At 44.8% G+C, this 27,635-nt stretch overlaps 1 protein-coding gene across 1 annotated transcript in view; it reads left to right on the forward strand.

The window, feature by feature from the left end:
• Nucleotides 1-26,508, forward strand: part of LATS2 (large tumor suppressor kinase 2) — a 74,345-nt gene extending 47,837 nt beyond the window's left edge. Inside the window, exons 3-8 of the mRNA XM_032314402.1 lie at nucleotides 13,156-13,288; nucleotides 14,526-15,937; nucleotides 17,281-17,863; nucleotides 18,906-19,088; nucleotides 20,850-20,956; nucleotides 24,126-26,508. Coding sequence (XP_032170293.1) covers nucleotides 13,156-13,288; nucleotides 14,526-15,937; nucleotides 17,281-17,863; nucleotides 18,906-19,088; nucleotides 20,850-20,956; nucleotides 24,126-24,620 — 2,913 coding nt within the window. The 3' untranslated portion in view covers nucleotides 24,621-26,508. The remainder of the gene's footprint in view (nucleotides 1-13,155; nucleotides 13,289-14,525; nucleotides 15,938-17,280; nucleotides 17,864-18,905; nucleotides 19,089-20,849; nucleotides 20,957-24,125) is intronic.
• Nucleotides 26,509-27,635: the final 1,127 nt, after the last annotated feature.

A 27,635-nucleotide genomic window follows, 5' to 3' on the forward strand; every position in this document is an offset into this window, starting at 1 on the left:
CATTATGAGTTAATGCCCCACATTTGGTGTGAAGCCTACTTAAAATAAAAATAAAAATAAAAATAAAAATAAAGCATTGTTGGAAAATGAGGATGGTTACAGAGCTTCCAAGTCTTCAGAGATGTGAATTAAAAGTTGACTGCCCAATATATATTCATCTCAAAGTTATACTGTAACTGTTTCTGAAAAATACATAAAAACTTAATAGTGAATTTCAGTTTTCACTACCATGTTTCATAACTAGGATACTTATACATTTTAATAAATTATACTATATTACCTGATTATCTTTGAAGAGTTCTTACAAAAGTAGCAGATTACTGTTTTCTTTGACCAGCCTATAGCTTTCTAGATATTCCCATTTACTTGATAACATAAAAAAAAAAAAAAATAAGTAACCATAGGGAAGAGAGCTCTGTGTACACTGCATCTAAACACCCGTTCCGCTTGATACTTACGGGCTGACCATCCCCAACAAAGTGAGACAGAGGTAGTACTGAGGGCCCAGAACACACAGAAAAACAAAAACAGTTACTCATTTAAAAAGCAAGGAAAACAAACTTCAAGTTCTGTGACAAAAGCATGGGCTAGTGAAGTAGGTCCATGTGCTGTTTTCAGGTAAGCATCTCATAGACAGGGGCAGAACTTGACAGGCAGCATTTGTCCGGAAGTGAAGAGCAGCCAGTCTTCCCACGTATTTGGTGGACTTAATTTCAAGAGTCAGGATTGGCTTGGAGCCCAGTAGGAGAAATCTGTTTGTCCAGAACTGTGTTTAAGCTGTTCATGCTTCAGCTTCGAGGACTCTGGTTTATCTTTTGGCTGGCTTGATGCCCAGTCCCGGCACAGGCTAGTCCTTAATAAACTCAAGCCCATCACAGTACGTATGCTTTGGTAGCAGACGGTTCTTCATAGAGTTGAACCTGTCATCTACTTGCCCTTTTCAAAGGATGTATACATTGGGTATTGGAGACCAGGGACGGGTATCAGTATCTTTGATAAAAGCATGCACATCTCGGGCACAGTTTTCTTTTGCTCATTAATAACATCCCCATGCCTTGCTTACCGACCACTGGCCCCATCACTGTCTTGCTATGATTTTTCTTCCTCAGGCATCAATGGGTTGAGGCAGGCATTGAATCTTTTCCTTTATGGAGACTTTTTTTCCTCTAAAGGTAGAATTCCCATCAAGAGTGTGAATTAAAACTCAAAATTACCTCCTGTCCTAATTCTCCTTACCACTGGGTAATGCTCCTCTAGGAGCCAAAGACAAATGGCAGGTGGCCTTTTGCTTACCTTATCTTTAGTATCTATCTTACCAGTGTCCCTGTTAGATGTCAGTAGAAGTTCAGAGTTAAGTTTGCAGTCGGACTCCCAAGCTTTGGCAAGTCCTTCTTCCTGGACTCTGTCCTGACCTCTGAGCCTGTCTTAAAAGGAAGAGAAAGCCGCAGAAGAAAGCCTGAGGTTGGTGCCATCCTGGCCAGCCTGAGCTCTCCCCAACAGAGGGAGCCAAGAAGGCTGGCTTTGGGTCTCTTAGTATCTATTCAATTATCTACTCTGTCAAGGTCAGGTTATGCTCTAAGTTTTCTCTGTATAATCTTGTCCTCTTAGCCAGAAACTTTGTTGATCTGTCTTCTGCCTGAGTTCAGCCCTACCCTCCCATCTGGCATTCTTCAGCTCATTCTTGAAAAGTGTATGCTCTTAGTGATGATAGGCTTTCTTTTGTACTGGGAAAATATGGACCTGTACGTACTCAAGAAGTCAAACCCATGGCTGATGGTTACCAGAATTTTCCCTAGAATTCTGTCTTCTGAGGGGCCAAAATCATTGCTTCCTGTGGATCACACAATATTTGTGTTGCCAGAGGCTTCTTGCTTCCCTAAGCACTCAGAACACTGGAAGTGATGATCTGCATTTCCTTCAGCAGTAGAGGTTGTTTTAGAGACTTGATAAAAGTGAGGCATATGATAACTCCGTGTGCATTATGTGTATGCTTATTTTTTTGCTGAATTTTACCAGCCACATTTTAGAGTACCTGTTGTCCGTCATAAGAGCAGGGATGTCTTGTGTGTGGGAGAGAAGGGGACAGAGCCGATTCTGGCTTGTGAAGCTCTTGCTCAATCTCTGTTGGGCTTTGGCTCTCACTCTTTGGATCAGGATGCTGCTGGATTATTCCCTGTGCTGCTGGAGCCAAAGGGCTTCCTGCCAGAGCACAGGGATGCCTGCAGATTGGAGACTGGGATTGGGAAGCTCAGTACAGTACTGATTTCCTAAGCCCAGACTGTGGGCTGTGTGCACTTGTAAGTGCATGCCCATGCACACATGTGGTTGGAACCCAGGAGTTCTCCCTTGCAGACATGACATTGAACAGCATGTGTGCTGTTAAAGATTCATTTGCCAAGGGGCCCTGGCTGGCTCAGTTGGTAGAGCATGCAACTCTTGATCTCAGCATTGTGAGTTTAAGCCCCATATTAGACATAGAGCTTACTTAAGAAAAAAAAAGATTCATTTGCCTATTCTTTCCTGAAGCACTTTAAAGTGGTTTTGTATATTTATTTTTTTTTTATTACTTTCATTACTAAAAAAAATAGTTTATTTTTCTCAACAAGAGATTGGGTTTAATTACTGTAACAAGTCATACCCAAGGGTTAGGTACTCCTTTAAGAGAACAAAAACATTTAGAGATAAAATAATAATTTTGTAGTCAAATATTAACCCAACCAAGTATCTATTTGAGGGCCAACAGAGTTGCAAGACTGTGTAGAAAGGCAGTACTACTTACTGCTGAATATGCAGCCAAATTATGATAATGTAAAGTTTTAAGATAAATAGGTAATCATACTTTTTTCCCCAGATTATGTACTGCAGAAAAAGATGAGTCAGTTATCAATTGTCTATTGTTGTGTAACAAACCATCCCGGAACGTTTGGTGGCTGCAAAATCACAGTAATTTATTATTTGTGGTGATCCTCTGGGTTGGCTGGCCTCTCCTGGACAGTTCTTCTGCTCCATGTGACATCTGCTGGGGTTCTTTATGGCATATTCCACTGGGAGCTCAGCTGGGGGTTTAGCATCCAAGATGGCATCACCCACAAGCCAGAACTACAGCGGGGCAGGCTGGAACTGCTGAGGCTGGCTGGGTCTCTCTTAAATCACACAGGGAGCCAAAGAGTAAAGATGGAAGCAGCCAGGCCTCTTGAAGGCTAGGCAAGGCGCAGAACGGGCACAGTTTCACCTGTGGTTCATTCCACTGGGGCAAGATCCCAGGCCAGCCATGACTGAAGGGGTGGGGCGATAGACTCCACCTTCCTCTGAGAGCTGCAGCCTGTGTACAAGGGATGGAGGAGTTGGTCCTCATTTTTGGGCACAGGCACACATGAGTAGAAAGAGAGGATCTGGACCCCTGAAACCATATGTGTGTATGAAAACTAAGAGGGAATTTTGCTGTACTAAGTTTCCATGGAATGTGCATACTTCACCTACCTTGACAGTGGCAAAAGTAAAAATCTTTAGCAGTTTAGCAAATATCCCTCAATATCATGGTATTTTAGAGGGATTACCTTGTGAAATCTTGCTCTCTCATTGGACTCCACTGTGATCTGAATAGTTTATTACCTGCTCACAATGATGATGCTAGATAATACAGGTAGTTTTATTCTAATGGAATGTGGCATGTTCATCAATAAGTACTCTTACTGTGTTACTGTCTTTAACAAAAAGAAATCATGAATAGTTCAATATAAAATCAAGTCAGATTCTTTGCTCATGTTCTAATTAAGCTCTTGTTCACAGATAATAATTAATTCGTACATAGTTAAAGATACATAATGTTTTGTATGTAAGCATTTTTGCATGTGCTTACACTATTGCAAGTTGCATGTTTTGTTCACTACTGCATATTTAGTATTGAGAACAGAGGTAGGTGCTTAGTAAATTTTTGCCAAGTGAAATAATTGTGGCCATAGAAAGTATTTTTATGGCTGTATTAGTATGTTCTGGGCAATACATTAATTATAATTAACATAATCATTCTATCATTAGATATTTAAGCTCCTTCCAACTCCTGTCCCATCTCCTTCTATTTAAGGGGCTGATTTATTATACCTAATTTGGATACCTCTTTGTACAAATTGATTTTTAAAATACTTTTTAAGTATTATTTTAAATTAGCCTGAAAGGGACACCTGGCTGGGCTCAGTCAGTAGAGCATGAGACTCTTTATCTGTCAGGACCATGAGTTTAAGCCCAATGTTGGTGGTAGAGATTTATTTAAAAAAAAAAAAAAAAAAAAAGCCTTAGAATAAATTTCAAGAAGTAAAATTATTTAATCAGGGTACAAGCAAATTTTATAACTATTGATACTTAATAACAAACATTCATCTTAAAGGAGTATGATAGTTTATATTGCCACCAAAAGTCTGGGATTGTTGAAGAGTTTCAACAACCCATTTGTCTTTATACTGTTTTATTTTATTTCGGTGCTAATAGTGATTTTAAAATATTATTTTATTAGTGTTTCTTTGATCATTGGCAAGGTTGAAAATTTTCATGTTTAGTTTTAGGCCATATTTATTCTTCATTCTCTTATCTACAGGTTACTCTAAAAAGTGTTTTTTTTCCTCCAAAGTACTGGGCCGTTACTATACCTACTCACAGCCACTTGCTGGGTAAATAAGGTGTAGGTCCAGTGGCTTCATCCAGCAAACCTTTCGGAGGCCGCCACGAGTGGTTGAAGTTGCTGTGAGTCACTAATGTGCATTAGTAATTTTCTTTTCTTGCACACACCTTTAAAAGTCAGAGGTTGCTTCTGTTCGTCCCAGCCATTTTTGGAGCACACACACAAGGAAGTGCCTACAAGCCCACGTAGAGAGCTCTTCCTTCTGTCTGGGAACTGCGTGCAGGGCAGAGAGTGGCAGGAGGCTGGTCTGCTGGGCTGGCTGGTGATTCACATCCAGTCCGCCGAGGCCGGTGTTTCTGATTAAGGCTTGACAGACTGGCGGGCAGGATGCACTGAAACACTGTGTTCCACTCTGTTTCCAAAAGAACTCCTGGAAGCATTTGGTTGAGGGAACGCAGGGCGGTGGCAGCCCTTGCGACATGTGTGGGCTATGCACACCGGGAGCAACTATCTGGGCCGTAGCTTTCCATGCACCCGGGCACCTTTCCTCTCAGGGCTGCTGCTCACCGTGGGTGCCCTTCCCAAATATGCTGCTGTTTGTTTCTTTTCCATCTTGGTGTTCTCTTCAGGAAATCTAGTCTTCTGGACCAGATTCCTTTTTAAGGTGAAAAAGAGGAGTACCACCCAATTACAAAGCTAGCTGTGCTGTCTTCCTTTTCCTGGACAGGCTGAGGAAGTGCCCATTGATTTGGGGATAGAAGGGAAGTGTTTGAGTCCCAGGACAGCAGTGCTCAGGTGGCTGGGGGTCTTGACCAGAGATGGGGTCTTCATCAAGGGATGGCCAGAGATTCTTTTCCTCCATTCTGACTCTGAAATTAAGTTAATAGTGTGTATTGAGGACTGAGACATAGGCCCACATGGACCCAACAAGACCCGAGTTCTACATTTCTCATTTTGCAGCCAAAATTTGTAAGTGGAATGTTAAAATGTTGGGATATGGCTTTGCTATATTTGAAAAAAATGCTTCCTTACCAGGAAGGACCTCCATAGAAAATTCCTTCCTTCATACATAATAACTCTTCGCTGACTTTCAGTTATCTTAATCCTGCATTGATGCCCATAAAATAATCGAGCCTTATAGAGTGTGTGAACCCAGCTTTTGTCCTCTTATGAGTTATGACTCAAAAACCGTAGGTGCATAACTACGTTTGCTACAGCTCTGTACTGGAGGACCTGTGAGTGGTGGAGAAAATGTACCCATTTGAGGGTGATCATGTCAGGAGAGCAAAGGCAGGTGGGGCACATCCCTGGCCAGACCACAGCCTTTTCCCCAGGCTGGGTATTGTTGGCATCAAGAGCCCTCGCACCTGGAGAAGTAGCACAGCTGATTGCTGGGCCTCCTCGTGCTGTTCGGTGGGCTTCCTGTCGTGTTTGGGCTGCAGGGCCGGCAGGGCAGGCTCTGGGAGCCGTGCAGCAGCTGGCAGGGCTGCTGGGTAGGAAGCTTACTGAGGGGCAGGATCCCGACTAGGCAGAGGGGATTGTTAGGTGAAATGGACCTACAGTGGAGGCTTGGCTGGTCTTGGTGAATGCTTTGAAATTGGGGTGTGGAGCAGCTCAAGTCTGCCAGAACAGTGGGAGGGCAGTTTGGTTCCATGCCCTACACATCAGCCACTTGGCCATTTTGTTAAACTGTCTCACTGCAGTCCCTTTGATAGATAGCAGACAAGATATGGGGAAATCCCATTTTCCAGAATTTATTTTAACAAGAACCAGTTTTAAGTTCTCAACAGTTTATTGATAAAATATAAAAGGAGCAATCTCTTGGGAGAAATACCTAAAGTGGAAGGCTCTTGCCTTCAGAGCATCGAGCATCTTCTACTACTCTAGTCTAGGTAAAGCTGAGAAAAAGTGCTTCTAGATTGATGTGGAATGTGAAGGCAATCTCAGTCAGGATGCTTCCAAGGTTGGGAGAGTGGCACTGTTGTTTACTAAATGGGAGGACTGGAACAGGTGGGTGGGTTTGCACAGGTGGAGTCATTGCCGTAGGTGGCACAGAGCAGTCACCAAGGAAGTGAGTTTGAACCCTGGAGGCAGCTTGTACCAGACCTAGCACAGTTCATGCAATAACTTCAACCCCAGCACGCCGGGCTGTGTGAAAGAGAAGGCTGGCTTATAGACACGGTGCCTGAGTCCCTAGTGGATAAGCATAACTTTTGTATGAGCTATTAAATAATCCTAACTGAAGCTTTCTGGAGTGCTTTAGGAGAATGAGTTGTACATAATATTTTCTTGGTGCATGTTGCTAGGTGGCATAAAGTTATCAAAGTCTTTTTAACCTATTGTATTGCTCAGTTTTAGACCGTTGATAATTAGTAAGTGGTAAGCAATATAGGAGACACATGGTAGGATAGCTTGAAGATTTTGTAAACTTCTATAGAAGAGGCTTTCCTGAAGAATGGCCTAGGTATACAAATTAGGTACTAGAGGAAAACTTGGGGAAATAGTTTGATTTTTGTGTTCAGTATGCGTTTTACTTTTCCTTCAGCCTGTGGTTGGGTACAGCCCTTGTTTGTGCTTTATCTCCACCTTCCCACACAGCAGGAGGCAACCTGCATGAGAACCCAGAGCACCTCATCCTGCCTCCCCACTTCCTGGACTCCCCAAAGGCACCCCTTTCCTCCTTTGTGGCTCTCCCCCAGAGTCCCATTCAGTCATTCTGTTATTCAGCCAGCTCTTTCTAGTGTCAGATTCCTGACCATCCTTCTTAGGGCAACTTGTTCACTTCAGGGCACAGCCACCCAACCCTGTTCCCATTTTAGCACCCACGGAACGGAGTAATATTTATGGGGCAGCCCTAGGTGAACTGGAAGAGGTTGGAGGTGTCTGTTGAGACTTGGTGAGAAGAATTCATTACCGTTCTAGTTATAATTATGGTAGGAAAAATGAAGTATAAAGTATTAGAAAGATTAAATACTGAATCTGTATCAAATCTGCAAACATAATCTTTATGTTTGTCACCAGAGACACTTGAAGTACCTCTGTGAACTATAAGAGCAAACCCTTAAATGGTGTTGAAACATGTCGTCATCTCTTCTAATCTGTGGGGCGGCCCTCTTAGCTTCTTTCACAGGGAGGAAACAAATGCTCAAAGTAGGTAAATGACCGGCCGGCTAAAGGTTACACAGCTGCTACGTGGCAGAGGGCAGGAGTGAAGCCAGGCCGCATGGCTCATGCTCCATGTCGAGGCTCTGTAGTGCTCTGCCACCCTGCTGCCTGCTCAAGAGCAGGTTTTAGCTCGGAATGGCCCTGCACAATTCTCGATCAGGACGTTGAACGGACGGTGGGTGAGCGCTTGAGAAAGGAGCGCCTCAGCTTGGCTCTAGGCCTCGATGCCCGGTATTAGCTTCATCCCCCTCTATCTCCTGGCGCCAGCCTCTTGCCGTCCCCCTGACTGTCTGTGCACTTGTCTCTTTGCCTGTGCACAGGCTTTTCGCCCAGCCAGAGGGCACCAGCCCCCTTTCCAGTTGTCCTTGTCCTGACATGGCTGTGAGCACCTTTGCCACTCTCTGCTCATGCCTGGCATGTGGTGTGCGGCCCGTGGCGGTCACTAGTGAGCGTAGGATTGTGGCTTCTTTCCTCTCTCTCAGTCTCTCATCCCTGGGGCAGCTTGTCCAGAAGAGGTGCCGCCAAATTGCCTGTGAGCTTTTGCTCCTTGGGGCCGACTAGGAAGCTGTGGGTGAACGCTGAAGTGTTTCCAGGGCCTTTGGTGGGATCTCTTTTTCAGGGAGCAGTCCCCTGTCTTGTCTCTGTCACCCTCTAGCCTTCTCTGATAGGAGGGAAACCTTGGAGCTGAGCCAGCTGCACCACAAGACATACTGTGTGGGGTCTGCAGAGAGTCTAGCAGACAGCAGTATGGGCTCCTGTGGGCAGCAGGTGGCAGGACAGCTTCCTACGAGTTGGGGAGAATGTGGGAAATGAAGCTTCAGTGACTTTCTGGGACAGGCTTAAGGTCATCATTTGTCAGCTCCCACATTAGGTTTCATTAGAAATTAGATAATTTACAATTGTTTCCGTTTTTACTTTTATTTTCATCAAAACCAAGTAGTTTCCATGGAAATTTACAGTGAAGATTGGGTTCATGATTAGCTTTGACCATATCAGCTCCTGCTCATTTTTGTTTCCACGCTGTGAGCTATGAGCAGCCACTGTTTGTCCATGTCTGTATCTCTGAGCTTCCCAGGTTCGAATTTCAGATAGAAAGTCACCCTTCTGTTAAGTGCAAACCCCTGTCATAGGTACTTTTAGCTGTTGTTAATTGCATCTTGGGGTGTATTTTTTTTTTCCTCCCAGTCATTTTTATTATGGATTTGATAATGGACTGATCAGTAGTTTCTGTTTCTTCATCAGTCCATTGAAAACTGAAGAGCAGTTTTGTGAAATGGGGATTTGAGATGAGACAGGGAGTGGGATGGAAGGCGCCAATGGACAGACAGACACAGTTGGGGTCTGGGGATGGATGTTGAAGTCTGGATCCCCTGACTGGTCTGGGGACTGGGGGCCCCTGTTCACTCCTGCTGCCATGCAGCTGCCCCTGGTTGGGGGCACCTCTGCCCTCCCAGGGCCTGGTTCATCCCTCATTGTTTCCCTTGAATTCCATGGAAGCCCTGTCCTGCAACAAAGGAGGGTGGGAGGGCCAGGTGGCCCACCAGATCTCAGAGCCCAGATTCCTCTCAGATCTGCCTTGGAGGGCAAGACTGCCCATGGAGCATTTCCATGGAAGGTATACACTGAAAAAAAGCTGTGTGGGAAGAAGTGATACTGTTAGTCAGGTCTCAGGAATGGTTGGAAGATGATCTCTTCGTTTTCACAGCTCCTGTGAATGAGGTGGTCCTTGTCGGGGGTGGGGGGCCTTGTCACCGCCTGGGCCCCACACATGCCACATCACTTTAACTTTGGCCTTATTAGGTCACCCCTTTTCTCCCTTGGTTTTTGTTTTGTTTTCCTTTTCTCTATTACAGTTGTGATAGGCCTTTTTAGTTTTATTCCAAAGACACTTATTACTGAAGGTACTAAGGAAATCAAAATTAGTGAGACATTGTTTCTGTGCTCGTTGGGCTGCTACACTAGTAGGGGAGACTTTAGATGCCCCGGGACAGATCAGTAATAGCTGGGAGCACAAGGTACAGAGGAGCATACGTGTGTGGGCGGTGGGGAGTGCAGGGGTGGTGTGGGGACGGGTAAGAGGAAGAGACAGTCCTCAGGCAGACAGGACGTGACTGCCGGAGAAAGGGGCAGGGGGACTGCGTGTACTAGCCCGTGCAACATGCATATAGATATGCCAGTGTCCAAGCACATACCATCCAGGAAAAGTACCTATGCTCTGGGGCAGAAGTTGGGCATTCTTGGGTACATTAGAAATACTGTGTATAATGACAGACTTGGCTCCACCATCATCACTGACCTGTGCCAGGAGGGGCATCTGACCTTTGGGAGCGCCTGGACACCCTGTGGGGATGCTGGAGGCAGCGGCTGCTGCCCTTCCTCTCTTGGCACCTCTCCCCAAGCAGGTTCCAACCTACTTCCCGGGGTGACAGTCCAAGCTGCTGGCTTGGTGTCTGAGAGCTAGAGTTGTGTGGGGCTTTAGCGAGGTCACACGCAGCAGCCATGCAGGGAGCAGGGTATGCTGTTGGACGGGCTTAGCACTGGCTGACGCCTGCTTGGGTCTGTGCGCAGTCCATGGCAGATGGGGCGGGTGGATGAGAGGCAGTGTGCGTGTTCCCGTGGATTTAGAAATGATCCTGGATTTCCTTCAGCTGTAAAACCTAGCTGCACATGTGTGTATATAGCATCTTCTGAGAGTTAACTTATACAAATCACTTATTTTCCAAATGAGGATGAGGAACACACAGGGGCAAGACTCTCCTGACCTGGATTATTTGATGGTTTTTAATAAACAGGTTGCCTCGTTAGCATTGGTTAGGTTTTATGATTTGAGGCGATGCTATGAACAGTCATTATTTGTGGTCTCCTGTTCATTTTTCTTGGTTAAGTTCCTAGATTCAAAGCACAATAAACGTATAAACCTGAAATCATGGGTACCCAGTAAACTGGGAGAGTTTGAGAATGTGGTGGTCTGTCAGAGAGTCTACACTCTTCTGCCGTTCGGCAGGTGCTGAGGGAGTGAGCATGACCGGCAGTTCACCCTGGAGAAGACAGGAGCCGGTGGTCATGTTTCAGACAGAGCAGACAGCCGTGGCTAGGGTCAGCCCCCTCGGGCACGCATATTAAATGGGTGCCAAAAGCTCCAGGGTGATCCTGATAAGATGCGGCCTTATACCGTGTTTTCTTCCGAGCTGTCGAGAGTTCTCTGCAGACATGATCTCATCGCATAACATAGCTGTGAAGTCGGGAGGTTGAAGCATTACCTCCCGTCTACAGGTGAGGCATCGCTGTGTTCACTTCTGCACTTTTCTCAACGGCCCCACCAGATTTGACACACTGGCCATTTCTGTCCGTCCAAGCTCTGCTTTCAAAACACAGCTCTGTTCTTAACTTCTGTTCTCCCTCTGCCTCCTCAATGGCTCTCCGTGTTCTCCCCACCCCCTCCCCCCGCCATGCCCTGCCTCCTGCACCTACCATGTCCCCACCCATCCATCTCAGGCCATCAGTGCCTGCCCCCTGCCCCAATCATCTTGTCACGTCTCTTGGTGTCACCAAGAATATAGACACAGGTAGCAGCCAGTGTGCTTTGTCCTGCCATGAAGCGGGGATATGACCAGGAAAGGAAAACTGGATTTTAGTATTACATAATCAGAGGGATATTGGGCGCTGAATTTGTTCCAATTGCTGCATTAGGTGGGTGGATACAGCCACAAATGAGGTGGAATTCAGGCCTCACCAGGTTCTCCCAGTCCCAGAGAAGGACACATGGACAGACAGATTGGTCTGATGAAGGTCATTGGTAGGTGATGCCCTGTCCCAGGGCTGGCAGGAGCATAGTGGTCAGCTCTGAGTTGGCCTGGAAAAGCACTTGATTGGGAAGCCAGGGAGATCGGTTCCTTCTCAGTGTCTGGGATGAGTTCTGATTCTCCAGAGTGGCCCTTAGCTAGCTAGCACAGCCACTGTCTTTCTGCCCGGAACAGCCCTGAGCTTCCTTCTCGTCATCCTGGGATCTTCCTGCACCCTCACTCCTGTTCTCCTCCTGTCTGAGCCACGGGATCTCCTTTGCATTGCTTTCCTACCCCTTATGCCTTTGGACCCCCTCTTGTCTCTTGTCACCACCCCTTCTGCCTTTTGTTGCTCCTCCCTGCTTGCCTGCCCCTCCACCTTCACAGTGCTCTGTGTTCCCTCCCACAAATTCCCCATTTGCTGTCTCAGCCTGTTCCATTATTGTCTCAAGGAGGCCAGCCTCTGCCATCCTTCCTGTGTGCCCACAGCTCTACTGAGCCAACCAACAGGCACCTTGTCCCTTCCTGTCTCCCATTCGCTCTGCCTGTGTGATCTCTCTGACCTCGGAATGCCTCCTGCTCTGCTTACCATCTCTCTGCCCAACCTGATCTTCTCATTGCCTCATGTCCCCGATTGGAAAGCCTCTGTACCTGGTACAGTCTGGCCCCAGCCTTAGCTCCCTCTCTGCTGTCTCTCATGTCCCTGTTTGCTGCCTGCCACTCAGCCCATCCTCTGTCCCCCTGGCCTCTGCTCTGGCTGTTCCCCCTGCCAAGAATACCCCCTGGACTCTCCATCTACCCAAATTCTGTGGGTCCTTGGGGAGCTAGCTGTGCCTTCATCTCTTCCACCAGCAGTGTCTGGTGCCCTTCCCCACCAGCAGGAGGAATCCGTCTCCTCTGACCCTTGTCCTTCATCCCTGACCTTTGTCCTCTGTGTCTCCTGTGGTTGTCCCCAGCTTATTTCTCTTGTTCATCCCACAAGCAGTTTTAGGGGGCTTGTCCTATGCTGGGCACTTCTCTGAGGGCTCCTTTAGGGCCTGGCTTCTCTTTCTCCCACAAGACCAGGAGCCCAAGTGCAAGTTCCAGCTACCATAGCCAGCTAGGGGCATTCAGCAAGCTCTTTATAAATGTCTCTGGTGACCCTCCCCTCTTCCTCTTTCTCCAAGTTAACCTGGGGGTCAGAGGAGGTTAAAGACAAGGTCTCTGACTTCAGCCATTCTTCACATTAAACTGTTCTAGTTTTAGGTTTGCCCACAAAGCAGAATCAGTCCAATCACAGAAATCTTCTAAGGAGAAGCAGAACTTAAGATTCTTCCAGGTCCACCATCAAAATTCCAGTGTGTTTGTGACGCATCCTAAATAGCCTACGGTTTAGTGTGTGGGAGCTTTTGTCACAAGGCACCTGAGGACATGGAGCCAGTTGTGCTCATTCTGAGACTTGTCTGTGGCACATTGCAGGACCCCAGCAGGCACAGAGGGGCAGATGTCACAACAGTCCTGAGCATGGTGGCAACGCAAGTCCTCGTGTGGCTTTGTTTTAAGATGACAGGCATTGATACCACCCACTGAAGCAGCCTTGTGCTTTTCTCCCAGGAGATGGCAGGCAGGGCTCTGAAGCAGACCGGCAGCCGGAGCATTGAAGCCGCTCTGGAGTACATCAGCAAGATGGGCTACCTGGACCCGAGGAACGAGCAGATTGTGCGAGTCATTAAGCAGACCTCGCCAGGTGAGCTCAGACCTACAGCACTGTGAGGGATCGAAAAACACAACTCCACTTACAAGAAGGGAGGTCCAGTATGGCCCCGGCCAGCACATTATCTCTTGGCCCTTTGCCTCACTGCACTTCGTGGTGAGCTGGGCCTGCCTTGCTCTGCCTTCGTGCCCTGTGAGGGGAGGCAGCAGGTGGCCAATCACAGGACTTACCTGGGTCCTGAAATAGCCTGTGGTACTTCCTGTGGTGGGGGCGGGGGTTGCTTGTATATATGCTTTGTTCTGGGAAGATTAAAAAACCCACTGGATATTAAAGTTAGGCAACCCAGCAGAGTGAGATCTAAAATGTTCTTTCTGTTTTCTCTTAGGCTTATGAGGGAGTCTTTGAAAAGGGAGGTTTATTTCATTGATCTTAGAACACATCTTTGCTCACACTCTTACCTCAGAGCAGGCTGGCAGGCAGCTCTCCGGACTGGCAGCCGTGGCAATGGCTCTAGGACAGCCCGCAGTGTCCCCTGGAAGGGGCCAGACACACCAGCACACATGCTCTGCCTCACTGGATCTCAGTGAATGTTTCTCTCCGAGGATGGAGCAGATGAGAAGTTTTGGGTGGCTGAGGTCCATGGGAATGATAAGGGATTTTTGGATATTTAGCAAAAAGAGTTTTCCTTATTTTGTAGAAGATCTTTGATAAAGCCCACTTCATCTATTTCTATTGAGTGGGAAGTTGTATCTTTTTTGTTAAGAGAACACAGACTCTTGTTTTCTTGTTGATAGAAGGTCCTTGAATGATTGCCTGCTGGCTCTTAGAAATCAAGGTTCTTAGAGTCCCAGGGTCTGTCTTGGAGCACAGCTCTAAGGGGAAATGCAGGCCTATGTCTGTAATGATTTTCTTCTACATTTGCCTTTGACATGTATTTGCTGATGCATCTTCTTAGCCCAGGAAAAGTAATTGTTTGGCTGTGCTTCTGCCCTAGATGATGTCTGTAGAGGTTCTCGGCTCTGCCAGGTGTCCCTGTGAGGGGCCTTTGATGGGTGGGGCAGAGCCTTTGACCCAGAAGTTCGTCCGGATCTGCCCACAGCAGAGTTTAGCCTCTGTGGGAGGGCCTTCCAGAGGGCCTGGGGTCATTTCAGAGCCTCTACAGCATTGTTGACCCCAAGGACATGGCCAGTGCGAGGCGCCAGCCTGAAAGAGCCAGAGTCAATGGAGCAGGTTCCCCTCTAATACCATGTCCCCATTCTTTCCTCTGCAGGAAAGGGCATCACACCAGCCCCCGTGCCAAGGAGGCCAAGCTTTGAAGGAACAGGCGAGCCTTTCCCACCCTACCATCAGATGAGTGGGGCAGTCTACGAGGGCAGCAGCACACTGGAGGAGGTACCTCGTCAGTATATGGACTTTCTTTTTGCTGGAAGCACTCACAGCGTGCCTGGTGGCCATCAGCACCAGCCCAAAGGCTATGCCGCAAACATGGAGGCTACAGGGATGAACTTCCCAGTGGCCGGCCCTGGGGGCCAACCCCTCCCACTGCAAGGCCCCCACTACAGGCCACACGTGCTGGTACCTGGGGAGCCGCTGGGCTATGGCATCCAGCGTAGCCCCTCCTTCCAAAACAAGGAGGCAGGAGCATACGCAAACCTTGCTGCCAAGGGCCCAGCCGTGCAGCCGGGGGCCGGCCATGCGTTTCCACCCACGGGAGGGGCCACAGGGCTGTACATGCCCCATTCGCACCACAAACAGGCCCACCAAATGCACATGATGGGCTCCCGGGGCCAGGTGTTCACAAGCGACAGCCCCCCGCAGAGTCTGATTACACCCTCCAGAAACAGCCTCAACGTGGACCTTTATGACCTGAGCAGCCCTCCTGTCCAGCAGTGGCAGTCCTCTACCCTGTCCCGCCGCAACTCTCTTCAGAAGCCGGGCCTGGAGGCACCCCCCCGCCAGCATGTGGCATTCCTGCCTGAAGGCCCCATCCCCAGCAGAACCAACTCTTTCAACAACCACCAGCAGCCAGTGGCTGTGCCCATCCGGGCAGGAGTGCCCAGCAAGACGGAGCCTTCCATGCCCTCCCCCAACACCATCACGGCTGTGACGGCCGCCCACATCCTGCACCCAGTGAAGAGTGTGAGGGTAATGCGGCCCGAGCCCCAGACAGCTGTGGGGCCCTCCCATCCAGCCTGGGTGCCTGCGCCCAGCCCCGGGGTGGAGAGTCTGGACTCCAAGGATGAGCACCCTCTGCCCCTGGGGGGTGCCAATGCATACCCGCTGGACGTTGACTATGGCAGCCCAGACCTGAGGTGCCCGCCCCCACCGTACCCCAAGCATTTGCTGCTCCGGAGTAAGTCAGAGCAGTATGACATGGACAGCCTGTGTGTGGGCATGGAGCAGAGCCTCCGAGGCAGCCAGGCTGCCGAGCCTGCCGAGAGGAGTGACAAGAGCCACAAAAATGCCAAAGGGGAGAAAGTGGCTAAGGATAAAAAACAGATTCAGACCTCTCCTGTTCCCGTTCGGAAAAACAGCAGAGACGAAGAGAAGAGGGAATCTCGCATCAAGAGCTACTCGCCGTATGCGTTTAAGTTCTTCATGGAGCAGCACGTGGAAAATGTCATAAAAACCTACCAGCAGAAGGTCAACCGGAGGTTGCAGCTAGAACAGGAAATGGCAAAAGTAATTTCTAATTATGTTCTTATCATTTGGCCCTGGCTCTTTCCTATATTGGTAGTAGGAATTACAGCAGAATTCCTTTTTTGTTTCTGCTTTATGCATCTTTATCACAAATGATTCATCTCACAGGGCAATGATACGGTTACAGGGTGAACACCTTGGAGAAATGACACATATTTCAGGCTCCCTTGCCCGTTCACCCTGACTCTGTAGGGGAGCAGTGAACACTGAGTGTGATGCAGCCAACAGGCAGATTACCAGATCGATTTTTATGGTGTGTACTTATTCCTTAACAAAATTTGTTAGTAACTGGTATTTAAACATTTTGAAAGAGGAGAAACAAAGTTTGAGGTTCTACAAATTGAAATTGTGGGATTTATAAGGGAAAATATATCTGGTAATAGTCTATGTATCCTTTAATTAGCAAATAATATATATTTTTGAAAGATTTTATTTATTTATTTATTTATTTATTTGAGAGAGAGAGAGAGAGAGAGAGAGAGACTAAGGAACACAACCAGGGGGAGGGGCAGGGGCTAGAGGGAGAGGGACATCCCAGTACCCTGGGATCATGACCTGAGCCAAAATCAGATGCTTAACTGACTGAGCCACCCAGGTGCCCCAGTAAATAATATTTTAAATGTACCTTAGTTGACACTAATCTGCTAGAGAAGGTGATTAATGAAATGATCTAAATTAAAATGTTACAATAAGGGTGCCTGGGTGGTTCAGTGGGTTAAAGCCTCTGCCTTCAGCTCAGGTCATGATCCCAGGGTCCTGGGATCGAGCCCCATATCGGGCTCTCTGCTCAGCAGGGAGCCTGCTTCCACCTCTCTCTCTCTGCCTGCCTCTCTGCCTACTTGTGATCTCTGTTTGTCAAATAAATAAATAAATAATCTTTTTAAAAAATAAATAAAATGTTACAGTAAATTTAAATCATACAAAGCCAGTCATTCCAGATTCTAAAAATCAAATCTCTGTCCTTTCTACTCTCCCATTTTCATTGACTTTTCCTTGTTCCCATTTTCCTTAAGCTATTAAATTATTAGATTGCTCTTAGAGTTCTAGGAACTTTGTGGTCCCTTCTTTTTTTTTTTGCAGATTTTTATTTATAGAAATTTCCTCTGGGGCCTAAAATCACCCGTTTTGTCTTCCTTTTAGATTCCAGACTTGTGTCTACATAAGCATATAAAGAACAGAACCAGTTGTTGTCTTGCTTGTAGTATACTGGACCCATTCAGTGTTCTTGTTTCTATAAATTAAGTTAGGACCCTTGTATCTCCTGTCCCATATGTTTCTTCCCACGGACTCCTCTAACATGACTTCCTTGTTTTCCTTCCCCACAGGCTGGACTCTGTGAAGCTGAGCAGGAACAGATGAGGAAGATCCTCTACCAGAAGGAGTCTAATTACAACAGGCTGAAGAGGGCCAAAATGGACAAGTCCATGTTCGTGAAAATCAAAACTCTGGGGATTGGTGCCTTTGGAGAAGTATGCCTTGCTTGTAAGGTGGACACTCATGCCCTGTATGCCATGAAGACGCTGAGGAAGAAGGATGTCCTGAACCGAAATCAGGTGGCTCATGTCAAGGCTGAGAGGGACATCCTGGCCGAGGCGGACAACGAGTGGGTGGTCAAACTCTACTACTCCTTCCAAGACAAGGACAGCCTGTACTTTGTGATGGACTATATCCCAGGGGGAGACATGATGAGCCTGCTGATCCGGATGGAGGTCTTCCCTGAGCACCTGGCCCGCTTCTACATCGCCGAGTTGACTCTGGCCATTGAGAGTGTCCACAAGATGGGCTTTATCCACCGAGACATTAAGCCAGACAACATTTTGATAGATCTTGATGGTCACATCAAACTGACAGATTTTGGCCTCTGCACTGGGTTCAGGTGGACTCACAATTCCAAATACTACCAGAAAGGTATTGTCTTAGATGTGCCACATCCACCTTCTACATCTAGACATATAACTAAACCATCTAAGGCAACTCTTTCCCATCTGGGAGGTTCCTGATCATTTGAAATTATCTGTTTTCCGTTATTTTATAATTCGTCATGACATCCTTTTCTCCCTGAAGCAGTAGTATGATATGTGAAAAAAGTTTTTTAAATTAATGGATTCAAGTTTTACTATAGTATTTTTAGGACAATAGGCTATGGGGTATCATGGGACCTTTGTGGGGACCATCACTATGCCCTTATAAAATGAGCCTTAAAAAATAAGTCTCACAACCTCCCAAGAGTCCTCTCTTCTAGTTAATGTGACCCTCTCTATAGGTATCTGTAAGTACAGATATAGGTTAACTCCATCTTCTAAGCTAATGGCCAGCTTACTTATGACTCAGTTTCTTGAGATAGTTATTTTAATTCCATGGCTCAGTCTTTTTTTTAGTAAGTTTTTTTTTTTTTAAGTAATCTTTACACATAATGGGCTTGAACTCACAACCCCGAGATCAAGAGTTGCATGCTTTATCAATTGAGCCTCATGCATTTATTTTTTAACTCAAAACTAATCCTAAATCATTTAATCTTTCCCATTTTTCTGGCATTAAAGCCACTTTTTAAAAATATTTTTAAGTCGTCTCATGCTTTTCCATGCTCATCTTGAAACAAGTCTTGTCAGACAGGTAGTAGACTTTGACCAGAGTGCTATGTCTGGTATTCCCATAGTTACCTGAGCTTTTCTCCTGGCACATCACACTGTCACCCTTCACAGCACCCAGCTCCTCTTATCGCCTCATCCATCTTTCTTAGTGTTTGTTACCTCTTGACTTGAATCTCACACCCAGGAATCATGGACCACCCCTGCAGAGCAGCTGGGGAGGATCCTTTCTTGTAATATGTCTGGAGCTGAACTGAATTACTTGCCCCTTTGAAGCTGTGGATTTGTTGCATCATTGAATAGTGGAAATTCACTTTGTTTTTTATTCTGTTCTTTCACTGCCCCTGATTTCTGGGTGAAAGGGAGCCACATCAGACAGGACAGCATGGAACCCAGCGACCTCTGGGATGACGTGTCTAATTGTCGATGTGGAGACAGGCTGAAGACTCTGGAGCAGAGAGCCAGGAAGCAGCACCAGAGGTGTCTGGCACACTCCCTGGTTGGGACCCCAAATTACATTGCGCCGGAAGTGCTCCTCCGAAAAGGTTTGTGCTTCCGGCCACAGGCAGCTGCCCAACTGGCAGCCATCTTGACTTCAAACCTGTGGAGCCAGATGACCTCTGAGTCTCTCCAGCTCCAGTTTTCCAAAGCTGAATGTTCTCATTGTATTTTTTGTACTCGTGGAAGCCCGAGAGGAAATTATTTCCCTCACAGGCCTCCAGCATGTCTCACATCTGTTTTGCAGCTGCTGTGGCTTCTGGGGTGAAAGAGGACACACACCATTAGACCTGCCTCACTAGCTTTGGCTGGGATAGATTGGGTGTAGGGTGTGGACTTTCTGTCTAGAACCCAAGAGAATCTCCACAACTGGTTTTGACAGAAACAACTCTGAGGGCACAGGGACACTATTCAGTCTGTCTGAACCGTACATGCCCAGGTTCCTAGCTGCGTATAGCCTATCCAGTTGGTTAGGAAGTATGACAGAACGCTAGTTTTGTTTTCCTCCCTTTCTCCCCTGTTAGTCCAGAAGTGCTGGCAGGTGAGATTTGGGGACAGTGGTATGCGTGAAATTACAAGCATTCAGTAAAATTGATCTGTGTGGCTATTCTATCAAATACTCATTTGACTGAGTACCAGAGGAACCTTTCAGTGATAGCTGTGGGGCTTGTAGTGACGATGCAGTAAATCCAAAGGGTGGTGGTCTGTCTTTTCACATGTGTTGTTTCGAGTCTTTGAAGGCTGTTCAAGTCAGTTTTCTTTGTTAGCTGTGGAAATCCAAGGCAAATCACTTAACCACTCAGAGCCACAGGCATAACAGTAACTACCTTGAGAGGTGGTTGTGAATACCGGCCTCACTGCCCCGGAAAGGTGTAGTTCTCTCCTTCCTCTCCCAGTGGGAGGTGGGAGGTGTCTCTGGCACCCTGACACGTGCCGCAGTCCAGGAAACAGGTTGGTGTTACCCTACCACCTCCAGTGCCACACCAGGGCAGGAGGAGATGGGATGCGGGGAGAACAGAGTTAGCAAACACTGCCGGCAGGTCTTAAGGCCCAGTTCAGGCTTGGCAGTGTTCAGGTGACATCAGGACTAGAGCATGGCTGGGACTGGGATACAGAGCTCTGAAGGAAAAGTGGGAGAAAATAAAAGAAAAATGGACCTGTTCTGCTGCCTTGATGATGCCGGCCCCGCCTACCCAAGCTGCAGGGTGCCCCGCCTCAGCTACTGTGTCTTGGGAGCTCGGTGAGGAAGGGCCTGGCTCCGTGAGTGTGTTACACTGTGTCTTAGGAGACCGTTGTTTCAGTTGCCAAAGGGCCCCCTTTCCCTCTTCTGCTCCATATTCCTCAGCTTCTTCCAAAATCAACTTAGCAAGCCTCCCCAGGAAGCCCTTGAGGCTGGCAGGTGTAGCACTTGCTGTTTTTTAGTCAGTCCTATTTTAATTGATGTCTTTGTGCATTCTTTAAGGACTTAAAATCCTAGTTAGTAGTGTTGCTAATAATAACAATAGGCTTTTAAAATTAGAAAGTTCTATTACAAAAGCATCCTGTGTTTATCACAGATAAATGGTAGAAAAGAAGAGAATACATGAAGACTGGCACCATCCTGGCAGGTGTCCCATCCAGCCTTCTATTCCGAGCCACACGTGCAGGGAGGTGCATTTTGTGTAGGTTGGTTTTCTTTTACATAACATGTATGCTGCTTGAACATGCTTTCCCCCTTAACAGTCAGTTAGCATTTGAGGATTTCACAAAATTCTTCTCTGAGAAGAATACATGCCTTTTTTGGAATTGAGTGAGCCTCTGTCTTTCAGGATACACTCAGCTCTGTGACTGGTGGAGTGTTGGTGTGATTCTCTTTGAGATGCTGGTGGGGCAGCCTCCCTTTTTGGCCCCTACTCCCACAGAAACGCAACTGAAGGTAGGAACTAATGAGCCTATGCATCCACTTGCTGCAAACACACGTGGTTTTCTGATGAACCCATGCATCTCCACTCAGCATTTGACCTTTCATTCTGAATAGTGTTGGATTATCAGTTGTGTATTTTAAAGTATTGTAATTATTATTACCTGTATAAAAATTTTCATTTTACTAATGCCACAAAGTTAGACCTGTGTTTTTTTGTTTGTTTGTTTGGTTTTGGCCAAATGTTAAGCTTTATTGGTTAGCAAGGTGTTTTTTTTTTTTTTTAATTTATTTTTAGCATAACAGTATTCATTATTTTTGCACCACACCCAGTGCTCCGTGTAATCGGTGCCCTCTCTAATACCCACCACCTGGTTCCCCAACCTCCCACCCCGCCCCCGCCACTTCAAACCCCTCAGATTGTTTTTCAGAGTCCATAGTCTCTCATGATTCACCTCCCCTTCCAATGTCCTTCCACTCCCTTCTCCTCTCTAACTCCCCATGTCCTCCATGCTATTTGTTATGCTCCACAAATAAGTGAACCAAGATGCCCTTCAACGGACGAATGGATAAGGAAGATGTGGTCCATACACTATGGAGTATTATGCCTCCATCAGAAAGGATGAATACCCAACTCTTGTAGCAACATGGACGGGACTGGAAGAGATTATGCTGAGTGAAATAAGTCAAGCAGAGAGAGACCTGTGTTTTGATACATATGTGTATCTGAAGTTTTACTTGAACCAGTGGCCACCCACCATCTTGAACCATGAACAGTGAGATGCTTTAAAGGTGCACTGTACATCCATTCTCTGCTGCCACCCATGCCTACTTTGCAAAAAACACTGAAAACTCTATGAACTAGACTTAAAGAAACCAGTTATTTCTTTGAATTAGTTATACTGCATTATATGCTATATTACTGTTTGCAGACTACCAGCTGTGTGGTTGGGCTAGTTTTACATATTTCTAATATCAGTTGGAAAGAATATTTACTCTGTCAATCATTTAATACTAAATAACTAGTTTTAGAATGATAGAATGATAGCCATTCTCTGAAATAAATGATTTGATTATTTAAGGATTGAACAGAGAAGCTGATGAAATCTTTGAGACTTCCTTTAACAGTGCACTTAACCATAGGTGTTTACTAACAATTCTATGAAGTATCCATATGTCCCAGAGTCTATGTTAGGCCTTAAATTAATAATCCCTTACTTAGAAAAACCCTAAATGAAGGCTTAGTTTTCACTCTGGTAATAATAAAAATGCAATTTGACATTATCTGTATCCTAATTGAATTGCTGAACTGTTCACTAATTTGCCTGCATGATAATAACCTGATGTTTTTATTGTGATAAAATTTGACATTTTAACCATTTTTAATTTTACAGTTCATTGGCATTGAGTGCATTCACAGTGTTGTACAACTGTAACCATTATCTGTTTTTGGATATTTTTATCATCCCAAACAGAAACTGTACCCATTAAACAATAACTCCCCTTCTTCCTTCTGCTAGACTCTATAACCTCTCTTCTACTTTCTGTGTCTATGAAGTTGCCCAGTCTAGGTGCCTCATGAAAGTGTAATAACCATATTTGTCTTTTCATGACTGGCTAAATTTGACTTACCATAATGTCTTTGGGGTCCATCCATGCTGTAGCACATATCAGAATTTCCTTTCTTTATAAGGCTGAAGAATATTCCACTGTATGTGTACAGCACATTTATCTATCCATCATGTGGTGATGGGTCACTTGGGCTTGTTCTACATTTTGGTGATTGAATAATGCTGCTGTCAACATGAGTACATATATAAGTACTGCTTTCTTTTGGGGGGTTACATACCCAGAAGTGAGATGGCCAGATCATGTGTTCATTCTGTGTTTAAACTTTTGAGGAACCACCAAACTATTGGCCCCAGTGGCTGCATGATTTTACATTCCCATCATCCATGCACGAAGGGTCCAGTTTCTTCACATGCTCATCAACACTTATTTTACTTGTTTTTTTAATCAGTCATCCTAGTGGGTGTGAGGTGGTATCTCATTGTGGTTTTGATTTGTATTTCCCTGATGATAGTGAGTGAGCCTCTCTTCGTGTGCTTAGTGGACATTTGCACATGTTTGGAGAATGTCTGTTCAAGTCTTTAGCTCTTTTTTAATCAGGTTATTATTGTTGAATTGTAGGAGATCTTTATATATTCTGGACATTAATCCCCAATCAGATATATGCTCTGCAATTTTAGTCTCTCATTCTGGGGGTTACCTTTTCACTCTGTTAATAGTGTCCTTTGGTACACAAAAGTTTTTAATTTTGGTAAAGTCCATTTTATGTATTTTTTGTTTTGTTGCCTGTGCTTTTGGTATCATATCCAAGAAATTGTTGCCAAATACAATGTCATGAAGATTTTCCCCTATGTTTTCTTCTTTGACTTTTATAGTTTTAGCTTTATTAAAACAACTACTCGAGTTCAAACCAGCCCTCCCACCCATACACCCAGCTGTCTCCATGCCTTACCAGTGCCCTGTCACCCCTGCCTGTAGCCTGATAATTTGGCCTTGCTTTATCCTGATTCTAAGTATAAATAATAGAGACGTCCATTAGGTTTTCTCTTCATAGTAGATGAACTTCATGACAAATGTATTTACTAAACATCCTGATGGCTGGTCTGTGCAGTTGACCATCACAAGCATGAGGCCAAGACCATAGGTTCTGTCACCTTTATTCTCCTATGTGAAGTTGTCTTTTTTTTTTTTTTTAAACAAAATCCCAGTGGACCATCTCTTGGCCATAATAAGTACTGAATGCAAACCATGATGGTTCAGTAGAAATCTCTTGCATAAGCTAAAGAAATGACTCCAGTGATCAGCCTCTTCATTTTTATGGAAATCACAAAATTCTTTTGCTTAACTGTATTTCTGATAGAAGAAATTCCGTCTATTATGGTCTGTTTGGCTTACATACCCCCCGCCTCAGGCTGTGAGCCTGCTCCTTACCCATGTTGACCTTTGATAGCTGCTCAGCTTTGCACCTGCTGCTCCTCGATCTATTCTAAATATCCTCCCATTGTCAAAGTCCAATTAGTTAAAAGCTATGTCATCACATACTATCTCAGAACTGCCCTAAATGAAACTTAAAATGTGAAAAGAAAGGAAAACTTTAGTTTTGTTGTCTCTTCAGGTCATAAACTGGGAGAACACGCTCCACATTCCAGCCCAGGTCAAGCTGAGCCCCGAGGCCCGGGACCTCATCACCAAATTGTGCTGCGCAGCTGACCACCGGCTGGGGAGGAATGGGGCCGACGACCTGAAGGCTCATCCATTCTTCGGGGCCATTGATTTCTCGAGTGACATCCGGAAGCAGCCAGCCCCCTATGTCCCCAAGATCAGCCACCCTATGGACACCTCAAATTTTGACCCTGTTGATGAAGAAAGCCCTTGGAACGATGCTAGTGAGGATAGCACGAAGGCCTGGGACACACTCACCTCTCCAAATAACAAACACCCCGAGCATGCATTTTATGAGTTCACTTTCCGAAGGTTCTTTGATGACAATGGCTATCCCTTTAGGTGCCCAAAGCCTTCAGGAGCAGATGCTTCACAGGCTGAGGACTCTGATTTGGAAAATTCTGATATGGTGGATCAGACTGAAGGTTGCCAGCCAGTGTACGTGTAGACAGTGACTTAGAATCCCTGACACTCTGCTTCTTCAGAGGTCCAGGGGGCCCAAAGCTGGTTTCTTAACAGGCCTGATTGAGAGTCGAGGTCTTCTTTGTTCAAGTTAGTCCATTGGTTACTTCACTTGAAGTTCTGGTCTTCAGCAAAAACCCCCAAAACAAACAAAAAAGCTTTTTTATAAAGGACTCAAGTCTAGCAGATTCTGGTTGATGGGGGTGGGGGACAGGTGTCAACATTGCGTTGAACTGAAATTGGCTTTTGAGGACCTTCACTGCATTAAAACAATATTTTTAAAAATTTAGTACAGTTTAGAAAGAGCACTTATTTTGTTTATAGCCATTTTTCTTACTAAATTATAGGGATTAACTTTGACAAATCATGCTGCTGTTATTTTCTACATTTGTATTTTATCCATAGCACTTACTCACATTTAGGAAAAGACATAAAAACTGAAGAACATGTGATAAGAAATCTCTGTGCAATAATGTGTAAAAAAAAAAAAAAAGGTAACACTGTTCTGATATTACTGATACCATTTTATTCACACAGTGGTTTTTGTTTTATATTTTTTCCCACATTTCAAAATTGTGATATAATGTTAAAAGCTGCTTTTTCTTTCTTTTTTTTTTTTTTCTTTTTTTGCTTTTTGCATATGATAGTATACTAGGAAGTGTGAGCAAGGTGATTATGTGGGTGTGATTTCAGATGTCTGGTGTGTAGAGAGTACTGCATGAGCAGGGTTTTTCTATTATAAAATTACCATATCTTGCCATTCACAGCAGGTTCTGTGAATATGTTTTCACTGAGTATCTTTAAATGAGATGTTCTAGACAGTTTGCTGATAATGTATCGTGTGGGTGACTTCTTTGCTATGATTGTATCCCTTATTGTTTTGTCAAAGAAATGCAGATGTGTAACTGAGAAGTGATTTTTGTGTGTGCGTCTTGGGTATGATTGGATTCTTTGGGGGGTAAACTTAAATATTTGTCATATACTAAACTTGTATACATCAAAAGGGATTAATTTAGCTATGCCAAAAAATATTAAGTTAATCATCGAACTCTGTCCATTTTGCTAGTCAGTATACTCTCATAGGCATAGCTGATAAGTGGAACCCTGTGGCCACGGCCCGGCTGCCAGGACATTGCCCGCACTGAACAGTTTGCGTGGTGTCATTCCTCCTGTCATTGTAGACAAGGGAGGTGTTATGACCATGATGAAATTTAATTCTTTCACTTTTTTTTTTGGTGTGCTTTGAAGCATCAATCTTAACTTGGTTTTAAAAATATACTTTTCTAATCTTTGTAAAACAGCAAGGATTATTCAAAGTGACATTGGAATAAAAAAATAAGCCATACGTATTTTCTTAGAAGTGTAGATGTATATATAACTACATAGATAAACACACAAAATTTTCCTTATTTCAAATTAGTATGATTCCTATTTAAAGTGATTTATTTCTCAGTAAAAAGTTCAATTCTTTTTTGCTTTTTAAAAATCTGATGAGTCATATTTTTCATTATGTTATTCCACATATTTTTCCTTGAATTTTTTAGCATAATGTATCCATTATTTAGTATATATCTAGGCAACAACACTTAACAAGTTTATCAATGTCTAAACTAAGAAAAAACAAAAAAAAAACAATTACTGTGTACTGGTTTACATTTGTATGAATGGCAAATTCTGAAGTCTGCTGTGCTTGTATCGTGACTGTCAGTATTTTCGCTATTTTATAGTAACGCCCTGTTATTTACAGCGCTCTGACATACTTTCATGTGGTAGGTTCTTTCTCAGGAACTCAATTTAACTATTATTTATTGATATATCATTGCCTTTGAAAAGCTTCTACTGGCACAATTTATTATTAAAAGTTTGAATCCAAATCCTTTGGTGTGATGTCGTACTGGAATCTGTAATTTCTTGCTCTTATCAATGTGTTTCCCAGTTATCCGTATGCAGCCAGGACTGCCAACTGCTGATGGAGGCGCTGTCATATGAAGGAGGGAGAAGAGCCTCCCCAGACAGGGTTCCGGCTCAGGAAGGAGGGGTCAGGTATGGGAAAGATGGGTTTTCAGGTTGTACACAGAAAGTCCAGGTCAGGGTATGGTTCTGTGACCTATCTTCTCTTCCGTAAGACGCTGACAAAATATACTTCACTAGGATCAGCAGGTGGATTAAGTGGAATATCAAATATGTATGGTGGGTGATAAAATAAATCCTGATCAGGAGCTGATTTCCCTTCGTGAGACACTTAAACTAAGAGGACTACGGTAACTCCCTGAACTTAGATTTAAAATGGTTGGTTGGAATTTCAGAAAATATTATAGTTTGTGTTCTTTCTGTTAATCTTTTTGAATAGTTATAATCGCATGGTTCAAAAATCAAAACATAGATGCCTGGGTAGCTCAGTCTGTTAAGTGTCTGCCTTCCTTTCAGGTCATGATGGGGGTCCTGGGATCGAGCCCTGCATCAGGTTCTTTGTTCAGCAAAGAGCCTGCTTCTCCTGCCCCGCACACTGCTTATGCTCTGTCTTTCTCTCTCTCAAATAAAATCTTTTAGAAATAAATAAAATAAAATAAAATAAAATGGTTGGTGGAATTTCAGAAGATAGTTTGTTTTCTTTCAGTTACTCCTTTGAGTAGTTATATAGTTTCAAAACCAAAACGTGTAAAAGGATATACAAGAAAATGTCTCCTACTGCTTTTTCGAGCCATTCAATTCACCTCTCACAGTTTATTGTGTGTCCTTAAAAAAAATGAAACTTAAGCATACACAGCACAAGAAAATGCATACATTTTACCTCTTTTACACAAATGGGAGAATGTTATGAATACTTTCTGCATCTATTTTCTTCACTTGGCAGTCTAAGTTATCACTCATCATGTTTTATTATACTCTCTGGTATTTCATCACGAAGGTGTATTATAATTAATCAAGCAAAGTCCCATATCAACAGACATTTCAGTTTCTGATCTTTTTCTATTATAAATAATGCTGGAATAAATAACCT

Source organism: Mustela erminea, chromosome 15 (genome assembly GCF_009829155.1).
Source record: "Mustela erminea isolate mMusErm1 chromosome 15, mMusErm1.Pri, whole genome shotgun sequence".
In the NCBI taxonomy this organism is placed as follows: Eukaryota; Metazoa; Chordata; class Mammalia; order Carnivora; family Mustelidae; genus Mustela; species Mustela erminea.